Genomic DNA, 14,217 nt, shown 5'->3' on the forward strand with positions numbered 1-14,217 from the left:
TTTTTTGTTGTTTTGCTACAGAAACCCTTGTTAACATCCGAACATTTTGATAAATCTCGAAATGACAAAAAAACGTCTTGGTTTGGAGTTTCCACGTAAAGATAAACGGATAAAATAATGAACGAGACTGGATATTTTTTTAATCGAAAAGTTTATTCAGAAAAAAGTTTGTTGTTTGTTTATTTTTTATTCAGAAAAAAGTTTGTAGAACTGAGTATCATTAATTATGATAAATCCTTTATTGCAAAATATCGATTATTTTTAACCCTCCAGTATTTTTTAGAGCGCAATACTATTATACGTATGTAATTATATCTACACACAAGTGAATTTGATTATACATCTAAGCTATTATAATATAATTATACCTACACAAGCCTTATTGGTATAATTTCAACATAATAGTATTATATTAGAGAAACATATGAATTATTTCTACTGTTGCAATTACATTTTTAAAAATTAATTACACCTACACGTGTGTATTATAATTAGGGGAGACCGGGGCAAGATGACCTTTCTAAGGTTTGAAACCTTATAACTTGAACTTTAGGTTTTGTTATGCTGTTCGCTTCAAATTTTGTATACTTTTAGTTATTCATAGTTTTTAGACTAAATTTTACTTAGCTTTTTTAACTAAATAGTAAGCATATATAAGGGGATTACTTTACTTTGCCCCGCTACTTAGGGCAAAATAGTCTCCCGTGTAAATCAAACGGAAATTTCGTTGTTTTTTTATACACATAGCTTAAACACCAGTTGATTAATCAAATAAACAAACAAATTTGTTCAATAAATCATGCATGTTGTACGCGAGTATTCACGACTATATTAGCATCATCAACGGCTGATTAAAACTGTTAAACAATTAAGATTAGTAAAAACAGTAAACCTCTCATGGCGATATGTTAATTGAATTTCAAGCAACCGAACTCACTTGATATTATTACTTAAGAAGCTCTATGTTCCATAGGAGTAAAGGACAAGATACCTATGGAGCAGTTGCTTGGTATACAAAATTAGGGCAACGTATACAGCAAGGCAAAATCTGTGCAAAGTACAGAGACTGGCATCACAGGTGTCATGAGAAGATATCCAACAGCAGCAATAGAGGTCATTCTAGACCTAACACACTGCACTATGTTGTGGATAGATATGCCGCCAGTGCGACAATGATTAGAATGGTCATTGACGGAAACAGTACTGGGAGATTTATTAGGTCAGGGGCCTGGAACACCCTCAACAAGAAAATTCCACTCCTCCAACTCCCAGTGGATGACTTACCAAGAATATTCAACTTTGAGAAATACCTTACTGTAGTATTTAGTAATAAAAAGAATTGGAAGAGAGAAACGTTTGCTCAGCATGTAAAAAACCATACCATAATCTATACTAATATATAAAATCCTTAAGTGACTGACATCACGATCCTGCTCAAACCACTCAACGTAGGAAGCTCAATTTTGGCATACAGGTTGATTCTAGGATGTAGAGGTTTGATAAGAAGGGATTTTTCGAAATTCCAGTTCCAAGAGGGTGAAACCACCCCTCAAATATTACAATATTTTTTATTTAAAAAACGGTTAAGTTTCCGAAAAAACGCTTAAACACGTATATTTTATTTTTTTTACATATTTTAAAATTTTTTAAAAATGTATACAGGGTGTTTCGAAAAATCTGGTCATTGATTAATCACAATCCTGCTTAAAGCGCTTGACGTAAAAAGCTGATTTTTTGGAAAACAGATTGATCTTAGGGTGTAGAGGTTCGATAAGAAGATTTTTCGAAACTCGAATTCTAAGGGGGTGAAACTGTCCCTCAAATATTAAAATATTTTTTATTTAAAAACCTGTGAGTTTTTCGAAAAAACTCTTAAACACGTATATTTTATTTTGTTGTTTTACATATTTTAAGATTTTTTAAAAAATTATACAGGGTGTTTCATAAAATATGGCCATTGAGTAATCACGATTCTGCTTAAACTGTTTGACGGTTAAAGCTGATTTTTGGCAAACGGATTGACTGTGGGGTGTAAAGGTTCGATAAGGAGGGGTTTCTCGAATCTCATATTCCAAGAGGGTGACAACGCCCCTTAAATATTACAATATTTGTTATTTAAAAAACGGTTAGGCTTTCGGGAAAACGCTTGGACAAGCATAATTTATTTGTTTTTTTTAAATATTTTGAAATTTTTTAAAAAATCATACAGGGTGTTCCAAAAAGTTGGGTAATTTCTTAACCACGATTCTGCTTAACTGCTTGATGTAAAGAGCTTATTTTTGGCAAACGGATTTTTCGAAAGTCAAATTCCAACGAGATGAAATTACCCCTCAAATATTACCAAGTTATATAATAATATCGCCATATTGTTTTTTCTCATGCTGACATAAATGTGAGAAAATTTGATCTAGGTTGTATGTTAATGGAAATTCTTGCTTTGCTTTATCATCACCATTACAAATGATTAATTCGACGCGAACGAAGTCGCTGGTACACGTTAGTATGTTATACTGATGCTTCAAAAACCAGAGTAGGGACAGGGAGAGGAGTATTGGGGCCGAAAACTAAATACTCCGAACCAATGGGCACCTACACCCCTTTAAACAGGAATACAGAAAATTGCCATTTTATTCGATAGTAAAGCAACACTAAAAGCAATCAACTCAGTAACCGTCAATTCGAAATTGGTTAAAGAATGTCATGAGAAACTGAACAAATTAGGTAAAAAAAATAAAGTATTCCTACTCTGGGTGCCAGCTCACCAAGAAGGCAATGATAAGACATACGTCGCTATAAAAGGAGTGAACACTCCACTAACTGGCCCAGAACCGTTCTGCTTTTCAAGTGGAACAATGCAACAGTCTAAGACACTCGAATACATTTCTGAGGACTTACGACCGAGAAAAATGAAGGAATTTTCTTGATTTGCAATCTTCGGATTTCGGGGCACTGTCTCAAACACCTCAGTAGATTTAAGCTAAGAAACAATGGCGAATGCAGATTCTGTGGGGAAAATGGAGAAACACCAGAACACCTCATCACTGAGTGCGCCGCGCCAAGACGACAAGCATTTGTGCCATAAACTTTGGTTTGGCTAATGTCAGAGATAGAGAACTAGCCCCTGTAAAGCCGCCCCAGATACTGCCTTTTGTCAAAGCCCTGAGAATGTATGATGAGTTATAACCTGTTATAACTCAAGAAAGGTGGATACACAATAGATCTGTAAAGTCGCGAAACCCCCCTTCCAAACATTCTACATTCTACAACGACAAAATGATGACTAGGATACTCACCAAACTATCTTAACATATACTTATTCTTAAATGAAGGAACACAGTAAATGAAAGCAATATTCTAAATAACTAATCATAAGAAGCACTTGTCTTATCGATTTATTTACGCTTAGCTACTTTTAATTTGTTTCAGCATTTTTGAAACTGTTTAATGAATAGTTCTATCTATGTCACCTAAAATATCTATGGAGATATGAAAATATTAAAAACTGTAATTTCATTTCGGAAATCTCAATTTTTGATAGATCAAATTATAGGCAGTTAACGTTGCTTTCAATCAATTATATCGTAAATGATTGTTTATTGTTTTGAGATAATTAATAGAAAATGCATTATTAAATACGTGGTTCCGAGGAAATTTCAACCGCCAATTTGTACGTTATTGTCAATCTGAATGTCTATATAATAAATAGCCCATGAAATTTGTTCATTCATAACTGAAGTGTTCGAAACTAGGCAGAACAATTTTGACAGAACTGCAGAAAAATGGTATTCTTAAAAAATGGCATTCTTGTTCTTGCAATAGTCGGTTGTGTTATGAAGGTAAGTTCAATATTTCAATGTTACAAAATAATAATTCTTTGATATATAACCGGTGAATATTTATTTTTTAATATGATTAGTTTAATATTAGGTGATCGAAATTGGCCCCTTTCAACAGATCATCTTATTTCCTGACCAGATAGAGTAAAATTGATATAGACGTCATGGTCTCGATTTCTTAAATATGTTTAATAGCTTAAACTGCTTGTCGCTAATTTCAATGCGAACAAGATATTTTTGAATTTTCGATCATTTTGAAAATTGCCCATAACTTTTTTGGATCGCTGAAAAATAAAATTCTACAAAAAATTTCTAAAGGTACTTTTGAATACACAACCGAGTGACGTAATCAGTTTATTTCTATACTAACGCTTTATGTCAAAAATAAAATAAAATATATAGTTTTTAATGGAAATCGTAGTTGGCTGCAAATTTCAAAACATGTCCGTGTTTAGTACCTTCCAACGATGTAAATTTGTAGATGTCTTTTTCAAAAATTGGGGGAAATTTTGGAGGTTTTTCTTTCTATCCAAAGAGGCGTTAGAATAATTACATGTGTCCATTATTTTGTTTATTGTATATTGTTGTCAAATTAATGCAGACAATTCAAGTATAGAATTTTAATATTACTCAAAGTTTTGTGAAGTTATGAAATTCATATATGTATGAAAATTTTGAAAAGCCCATGTTGAAATGTTAGCAAAAATATTTAAATAAATATAATAATAAATTCTTTTTTCCAAAAAAATCCTGTATGGGTATTTCGCCACTGCACTGCAAGAAAATCTACAAAATAAAATAATTATTTTTTGTAAACACTTCTGCATTAAACCTAAACGGATAATAAATAGGAAAACAATATAACATACGAACATCTTTCAAAACACAAAATACACTTAGATCCATTTTATCACATACTAAACCAATAAATACAGAACAACAAACAAAAAGTGTAATATACCAAATACCCTGTGAATGCGATAAATTTTACATTGGTGAAACATCTAGACCCTTAAATGTTAGTATTAAAGAACATAATGATTATATTTAAGAAAGGGAGATTTTCACAAATCTAAGATTTGTCAGCATTCTCAGGGTTCTCAAACTTTAAGCAAAAAATCAGTTTTTTCAAATTTTGAAAGTAAAATAACTTGATTATTTTGGACTTAATTGAAAAACAGTAAAGAGAAAATATTTTCACTTATCTAACACTCACCCTGTATAATAATATACAATAATAAATTGTAAAAAAAATAATAAGACAAAAAAGTCATCACAAAAGCCAAGTTTCGTCAGTGAGTCAACCAAATTGAAATAACAGGCGGTTGAAGCGTAGTACTAGCCATATTACTTTCTGTACTAGCCACATTACTTACTCTTTTTTATATTTCAACAAATGTGTTTATTTTTTTAAACTTTCATGCCCTCTAACGGATAAACGAAGCATTTTTGTATAGAGGTAAAATGGTGTCCAATGAAATTATTTTAACTTTATATGTAGCAGTTTTATGTCCACGGAATATTAAGACACCCTGTATAGACACATTTTTTAAGATGTTTAAGAACCCTTACTCCGATATAAATGAGAGTTGGGGTGCCTATGTTTTGCTAATTGCTTTAACATTTTTTTAACATCTCTTGTATAAATTTTAGTATAAATATTTTCCAATTCCACCGACGACTGATTTTTTTCGAAAAATGGTCCTTCTAGTTTTACTACATTTTTTTCTCAGCAAATCGGAATATCGGTTCTTAAAATATCTTAATAACTTTTATTTTTTTTTAAAGTTTTATACCCTCTAACTTTCGGGATCGGAGTATTTGGGTCGAGAACTAAATATTCCGAACCAATGGGCACTTACCCTAGCATCCTACAGGCAGAAATCTACGCTATCGAAAGATGCGTACAACTTATCTTAGATAGGAACTATCGGAAACAAGAAATAGGTGGTCTGGTAGTAATCTTATCTGGTAGTCAAGCAGCGTTAAAAGCGATCAACTCAGTATCAATCAATTCGAAATTGGTCAAAGAATGCATAGAGAAGCTGAATAAATTAGGCAAAGAAAACAAAGTCCTCCTACTCCTGTGCCTGCTCACCAAGGGATAGAAGGCAATGAAAAAGCAAATGATCTAGCTAGAAAAGGAGCGAACACTCCACTAACTGGACCAGAACCATTCTGCTTTCCAAGTGGTAACCAATTCAAGGCGGAACTCAAGAACTTGGAAGATTCCATCCGCAACCTGGAATGGGAATCTTGCAACGGTCTAAGACACTCGAAGAAGTTTCTGAGGGCTTATGATCAAGAAAAATCACAGATCTTCCTGGGTTTAAGTAAGAACAATCTTCGGATAGTCACGGGGTTTTTAACAGGACACCTTCTCTTGTCTCCTCAATGAACACCTCAGTAGATTGAAACTAAGGAGAAACGGCAAATGCAGATTCTGTGGGGAAAATGGGGAAACACCAGTACACCTCATCACTGAGTGCGCCGAGACGACAACTATTCGTGCCATGAACTTTGGTACGACTGATACTAGAGATGGAGAACTACCCTCTATAAAACCGTCCCAGATACTGGCTTTTGTCAAAGCCCTGGGACTGTATGATGAGTTATAACTCAAGAAAGGGGGACACAATAGATCTGTAAGGTCGCAGTGATTAACCCCCCTCCCACTCATTGTAAATTCTAAAAAAAATCTACCCTCTAACTGTCAAACGAAGCACTTTTGTATAGTGGCAAATTGTGTCCAATGTACAGGGTGTCCCATTTTAGTTTAAATCATAGGGTATCTCCGTTATTAGTGAAGTTAGAAGAGTGGGGTTTGCACAAACCTGTCCCACTTTTTCGTCAAACGGAAGATGCCGTAAACAAAATTTTCATAGCGCTCTTCGTTTCTGAGCTACACGGTCTTTTTGAAAATTTTGCAATTTGGGACAGCTCCCGTATCTCCGTTATTGTGGATGATATCGAGAAGGTGAAAACTGATTCTTGTAGAACTTTTTACAGTGGCATAGTCTGTTTTTCTACGGAAAAATATTTTTGAAAATATGAACTAAAGTTAGGTTTTTTCAAATGGAACACCCTATATATTAAAAATATATATCACTCTATATTTATGTTCACTCTTTACTTCAATATTTAAAATACATCATTTTTTTATTAGTAGGCCATGATAAATAACATAAAAATCAAAATGGTATTTACTAAAATAGTCATACACACATTAAATTTTTATTTGGGATTGATATATTTTACTTTGAACTGTTACCACTAAATCTCTGAATATATCTTTTTTTTTTATGGAATTTTTTATAACGGGATGTGTTTGCAAATATCTAAAACCTTGCATTATTAAAGAATTTTCCAGGTGTTCGACATTGTTTTGTAATTGCTACAATATATTTCATATTTTAAAAATCCCCAATACCAGAAATCGAGAACGGTCAAATCCAGGATTCAGGGAGGCCTTCATATGGGTCCATTGGTTCCAATTCATTGATTTGAAAATAATAATTTAACAAAATTCTAATATTTTCAAAGTTGTTAGGGAAAGCCCCATCTTGCTAAAAGTATATTTCACGTAAATTAGCTACAGGAATATCTAAAAGCTCCGGTACGATAACTTCAAAGATTTGCAAATAGCGGTAGAAAGTTAAGTTCTCCTAGTATATAAAAAAATTATTAGTGGTCCCAAAAATTAAACAAGAGATAGATATCAGTATACTTTTAATAATTCTTTATTTTCTTTTATTATCAATCATGGCCTACTAATAAATATGATTTTTTAGAGACCCTGTAGCTCATAAACAAAGAGGGCCATGAAAATTTTGTTTACAGCATCTTGCGTTTGACAAAAAAGTGGGACAGGTTTGTGCAGTCCGCATCCTTCTATCTTCACTAATAACGAAGATACCGTATGATTTCAACCAAAATGGGACACCCTGTACTTATTTTGATTCCAAAAATACATATTAGTTCTATGTCCATGGAATATTGGAAAACACAGTGTAATTATATTAACAAAATAAACTAATAAATAATATACCAAATGTAGTGAGGTACAGAATGGTTTTTATTTAGAATTCTATTTTAACCGCATTACACATTATTATTTAACCGCATCAATTATGGTGTTTTAGCATCATTTTTTTTAAACCTAATGCCTCCACTAAATGCGGTTTATTTAAAATATTTTGATGTGTTTTATGGTAAACACGCTGTTTTTATGCAATACGCAAATATTTTACCAATTTTACCACTTTGTATACATGGGATTCCCTAATTAAAGGCAATTAAATTTTTAAAGCAACTTTTGTTTTCAGGTGGTTTTAGCCGGAACAACTGACCCCCAGCGTCAAAAGATTATCGACTTTCATGCCGAATGCCTCGACGCTCACGGACTCGACGAAGAAGCGATGATAGAAGCTCTGGATGGCAATCCCAGCGAGGACGATTCCTTCTACCACCACTTATTCTGTGCTGCCAAAAAGGCCAACGTCATGACGGAAAACGGCGAGGTTACATTGGATACCTTCCACATCGACATGGCAGGCGTAATCGACAGTCACAACATGGAGAACATACATAATATTTTGAGAAAATGTTTGGTGCAGAAGGCCGATATCATGACCACCTTGAGAGATGCAGTTCAATGTTTCATTAAAGAGGATCACAATCTTTAATAATTTAGAAATTTTGTGTTTTATATAAACCACCATGTGTGATATACATACATTTTTAATAAAGATTCTAAGTTTTATGTAGGTATTTATTTTTATAGAAGAAATTAAATAATCATTATTTTTTCCGTATATATGTTACATTATATTAATAAGTATGTATTTGGTATTACAATAGCAAAATACAACACTAATTCACGACAATACATCAAAACTTTTTACTTTTAAACACTGAACGCGCGTTTCGCTAATCATGTTAGCATCACCAACACATGCTGCAGCATCATTGCAAGGATTTGGGATCCTGTCTGATCCCTCACTCGGAGACCCATTGCGATAACCCTGTATTGTTGTACACCAAACCTTCCTCTCATTCATTCGTTAAAGCACCTCCACCCGTTTACAAACTTCCCGATATCGCTGATGTTGGCTTTCTATCCTGACTCCAGTCCCTCCAAAAAAACCATGTTTTAAAGTTTTAAAGCATTAGTTTTCTAGTGCTGGACAGTGCAGGTGCTCTATGGTTTCTTCTTCCTCTCCGCATAGCCGAGAGGCAATAGTCGTCTTTGGAAATTTTCCATTTCACAAGGTTTACCACCGGCACCGTCGCGTCGGCAGTTTCCAGTGACGACACGAACAATTATGCGAACAAGGTCTTTTGCTATCTAATACTGGCCACAGTGTTCCAGTTGTAGTACAGTCCTTACGGTGTTGCCACGTTCCTTGTTGCTGGGCCATGATGGTAGTTCCTATAGCTTTCTTCAACGTGTTGATCGTCACAAATCTGTCACGACCTCTCTTTGATGAGTCTGTCCCCTTCCTAGTTGCCCACTATATTGCTGTGCCCTGGCACCCCGCGCACAGTGACCCCGCCTTGACGCAACCAGGATAGTGTTCTGGACAGTCCATCAAACTTTTCAATCTCAATGATTGCATGGTGATGTGTCTTAAAGCGCTCAAACTGTCAGAGAATATCACGATATCTCCCATTGGTCTATCAGCGATTTTCCCTCGTATACAACTGGCCGCTTCTTTTATAGCGTAAACCTCTACTTGTGGAATATTACCGCCATCCGATAGCCTTAAAGATCTTCGGATGTCTAGTTTCTCTGAGAAGAAGCCTATACCTCTGCCTCGTGAAATCACAAAAGTATCTGCGTAGACTGCAATCTCTTGAGTGTTCATTACTAAGTTACTTTCCCATTCTTCTCTTGTCGGGATGCGAATTCTTATCTTTTCTCCAAAATCATGTTGGGTGAACATATAGTTCGTTTAGGTTAGGTTGTAGAAAAAACCAGGAAAAACCAGATTTGGGTGAAAATTATGAAGAACACAAGTCCGCACTCGTGTTCCCATACTTTCCATGATTTGCCCTATCAATGGGAATATCCGCGAGTGACCGTAGTTGGTCTGGTATCACATATTGGATTCCCTTATCTTAGGCACCCTTAGCGGCCAGATCTTTCACGAGCCAGTCGATTGATTGGAAGTCGTGTAATAGTAATACTACAGGAACTTGGGTTAAATTTAAAAAGTAACTTAATTTACTGGAAGAACTTGGAAAATAACGTGTCGAACTCTGCACTTCCGCAATCACCATATGCCCATACCTCACACATGAAGCATTTTATCTATGTATCTGCATCTTCTGAGTCAGGCTTCAAAGTCAGGCCTCAATTTATTTCTTCTTCATCGTCTGAATCAATTGAACTTTTCCTATTCCATATTTAGGCTTTTTACTAAACACATTGAAACATGAAAATACCTCTATAACAAGCATGTGATTAATGCACGGTATAATATACAATATTATTGGCTCTCATAGCCCTGAAAGAAAACACTCTCACTGCGGCTACAAAGTCGGTTTGACTCACAAATCAAAACCTGCACATGAGTATAATGATGGAAAGAGATTAAGGATCACTGTCTTTTCTGATTAGGCGTATTTGTTTTCGAGAAATGGCGGTATTCCGTTTTAGAAATACTATTCCATATTTGGTTCCTTTCCTCTGTCTATTAAAAAGTAGAATTTTGTAATTCGTAATGGATAACGTACATTATAGTATCAAGAATAAGTAAGGTAAACTAAAGTTAGTTGAAAATAAAACAAAACATTATTACAAGGATAGCAAATTTCGTGTAAATATATTTTCTGAAAATCCAGTTGGTTTTCTTTTCTGCTTATTACAATAACTTATAACAATGGCGAAAACGCGCAAACATGCAACGTAGGAGTTTATTACTTTTCAGAACAATAATTTGAATTGCGAATTTGAATTTACAAAACCTTTTCAGGCGAGTATCAACAGGTGTTGCTCTATTAAACAGCAATTTAGTCCGGAAGCCGGTCCGTTTGCTATTTAGCAACATAGAAATACAAAAATTATAATGGGGTGCCTAGTTAGACAAACAGTGTTGCATGACCAAGAGAATTACTGCATCAAGTTAACAAATGCGCATGTAAAATTACTAAAAATTGACGCCTTTTTTATTCAGATCAATTTATAAACATAGATGATATGTCAAAATATGATATAAACATATTTAATATTATGAATTTCTCGAAAAAAGGGTCCATGTAATATACATCTAGAATGACAGCGCTGCTTCATTTCAACTATGATGCAAAAAATGTGCTAGACTAACCAATGGCATTCTGATGTATTAGATTTTGAAATAAATAATTTATTAATTTTATTTTTATTTTTATTTTATTAATAATGGTGGTAAATAAAATTGCATTTAACTCATGGAGATCGAAGTCGACAAAATATCAACATACAACTTTTAATTGAAAATTTAAATATAATATAATTTTAAACTTTATTTAAGAAAACAAATAAAAAAATTGAAATACAAATCAGAATCGGACTATGTTGATATAAGAAAATAAATCTTATTTTTACGTGAGGAATCTCCCCATGAGTGATGACAAATGATTTTTAGAACAGCCTGTATACGTATAAAGGAGTCATAAAGTTATACAGAATATTTAGTAATATCTGTCTTCACCTATCTGCCGTGACCCCGTTAAGTCGAGCACAGCCGTACCATCCTTTTCGATATTAGAGGTATACTTGACCACCCTGTATCTTCGTTATGGATAAAGCAAGCAATATTGATGTTTACACAACATGAGACCATACTATAGCTGGCTTGATTACCAAAATATTTTGTAATTATACCTCATAGTTTATGAAAAATTGCCAAGTCATTATAATTATTGCAGAAATAAAGATGTCTAATTACATTTTTTACATTACAATTTTGTTTAAATTGATATTAACAAATTAAACAAAATTGTTGAATAGGTAGTTAAAGAAAAACTAAATAATATAAACTGACTTGGTTTTACATGAGATCTCACGTGTTGCGAGATTGTTGGAATGTTTTTGATGCCATGTATTTTTCCAATTACATTTGTTTTATAATCTTTTCGTCTCCTTGTGATTTTTGTCTTGCCTTATAGATATTGAACGAAATGTTCAATATTTAATAAAAACGAATTCATCAAATATTTAATAAAAACGAATATTGGTAGAGCAAACATATTGGTCGGGAAAAGCAAACTCGTATGCGTCATACCACTTCCGGTTTTTGGGGAAATTGAAAAATTTTATTATTAATGGCACAGAATAAACTATTTCGTATTTATTCGTAAAATATCGAAAAATTTTCGGGGTGGTAAAAATTTTAGGTATTTTAATTTAACCAAAATCGATTTCCAACTTTTAAAATTGAATGTTGCGTAAAGGAAGTTTCAGATTTCTAAATTAGCTTTTAGTCAATATATTATGGTAAAAATATTTCAGTAAAATTTATTTTAAAATATTTATATGTAGGTATGATATAATTTAACTATTTATATCAAAAAATAGTATCAAATATTATTAACCTTAAAGTCAGATATGATATTAACTAAATCTCGAGACAGTAGCATACCTTTATTTGGGTTAGTAACCTGTTGGACACTAAACTATTATTTTTCTAAAGGCACTCGGTTCCACAAGTGTCAAGTGTAGATTAGTGTGTGATTATGTGCATGCTATAAACACATTGTGTGAGCGTAGCTATGTAGAATGTAGAATGTTTAGAAGTGAGAAGTTGTTTAGAAGACCTAGATACCTACCATAGATTTTTATATGGTGTTTTTCTTTTCTTGGGTTATAATCATAATAGAGTCTCTTTATAAAAGCCATCTTTGACGTCAGCTGTACCAAAGTTTATGGCACAAACGGTGAGCGTAGCAATGTTACATCAGACTGAGTACCAGGGCACGGAGATCACAATGGTAGCGAAATGTCATATGAAATAGCCAAACAAGGCCATCAGTTTCATTTGTAAGTTTTGTGCATTCTCCGTCAGTGCTGCCACCATCGAGAAAATCGTAAACAATCGGTATATACAAATACACGTGTTTAAATAATAATAAATTAAAAAATAATTTTTAATAGGCTTGGTACATTCTTCGCCTCGCCGGTGCTGCTACCATCGAAAAATATCGTAAACAATTAGTATATTATATGAATACACCGGTAACTGCGAATTATTCTAAAAGTATTAGAAAGTAGAATATGTGAAAATTCCAAAAATAAAAATAAAAAAGTAAATATTATGATACATTCTAAAAGTCTAACTTATATAATAATTGATTATTCCACTTAAAAAAACTTTTTAGATGGATTAAACTACGGTAGCGAGCATAGTTTTAATCACCGGTTTTGTTAGTGAAGCATATTCGGCTATAACGAAATTTTTTAACGGTACATAATTATTATAATTTTAGAAGATGTTCATAAAAAATGTAATCATTAGTTGATTATAAAGGTATACCATTAACATTGCAAATTACAATATTTTCTCATCTCATAGTATATATCTATTTAATGTGTTGATTATTTAACGAGCACTTTGTTAACTCATTTGTTTCCTCGAACTGCTTGAATCCATTGTTGCTTTTGATCAAATCGGTGTGAGAAACTATCCAGCTATCAAATGTTGTTTCGGGAGAGTTGAATATATGGGAAAGTTGAGTTATTCAATGTTATTGCACCCAACAACGCCCTAATTATGCTCGCCTTTAGGCGTTAACATTTTTTCGGCAATTTTATAAACATTTGAAATTGTCACAAAACAACACGACGCGACGCCTAGTTGAATTCTTTTTCACTTATTTTGTACTACCCGAAACAGCGTTACATCATACGACCTCGTACTTGAGTGTTCTATAGTCTCAATAACTGTACAAATACTTAAATATTATGACAATACCACGATTTCAATATTATTTTAATGCGATCAACAAAACGGCGGCGTGAAATACATACTGTAATTTCTGATTTCTGCCATTGAAACGCTGCGGTCGGAATTTTGATGGCCAACAAATATGTATAATAGTGAAAAAAGATCACCAGAACATACACAGCCCAATAGTAGTACAGCCTCTAGTAGCCGTTCATAGTAAAACATTCGCCAAAATACACGGCAGAATTGATAAACACAGAGAGAAAGACAATCAAAACTCTAATGAGTCTATTAACAAGGCCTTGTAAGTATACTTTAAATAAGCAAAATAGAATAGCAAAAATTTATTTTGCATTGCATCATAATTAATCAATACATGATTGTCAGTTCTTTAAAGTTTTTTAAGAATTGGATTCCATGGTAAATATGAAATATCTAAAAAATAGCTTGTTGTG

General features: G+C 33.3%; 2 protein-coding genes across 2 annotated transcripts in view; one reads left to right on the forward strand and one right to left on the reverse strand.

The window, feature by feature from the left end:
- The window catches only part of LOC115889082 (inactive dipeptidyl peptidase 10), a 259,451-nt gene that overhangs the window by 168,795 nt on the left and 76,439 nt on the right, over positions 1 to 14,217 (reverse strand). The window lies entirely within an intron of this gene.
- Positions 3,682 to 8,598, forward strand: LOC115888972. The gene is made up of 2 exons (XM_030908865.1): positions 3,682 to 3,836; positions 8,162 to 8,598. The coding sequence occupies exons 1-2, from the start codon at positions 3,780 to 3,782 to the stop codon at positions 8,519 to 8,521; spliced, it is 417 nt and encodes a 138-aa protein (XP_030764725.1). The 5' UTR covers positions 3,682 to 3,779; the 3' UTR covers positions 8,522 to 8,598.

The sequence above is a fragment of the Sitophilus oryzae genome, unplaced genomic scaffold (assembly GCF_002938485.1).
Source record: "Sitophilus oryzae breed Bouriz unplaced genomic scaffold, Soryzae_2.0 scaffold_810_pilon_pilon, whole genome shotgun sequence".
Lineage (NCBI taxonomy): Eukaryota > Metazoa > Arthropoda > Insecta > Coleoptera > Curculionidae > Sitophilus > Sitophilus oryzae.

Excerpts from the sequence above, each read along its gene's own strand:
- LOC115888972 (XM_030908865.1), top strand. The coding sequence starts at position 3,780 with ATGGTATTCTTAAAAAATGGCATTCTTGTTCTTGCAATAGTCGGTTGT. Across the intron at positions 3,837-8,161 it reads TAGTCGGTTGTGTTATGAAG|GTGGTTTTAGCCGGAACAAC; the intron begins GTAAGTTCAATA and ends TTTTGTTTTCAG.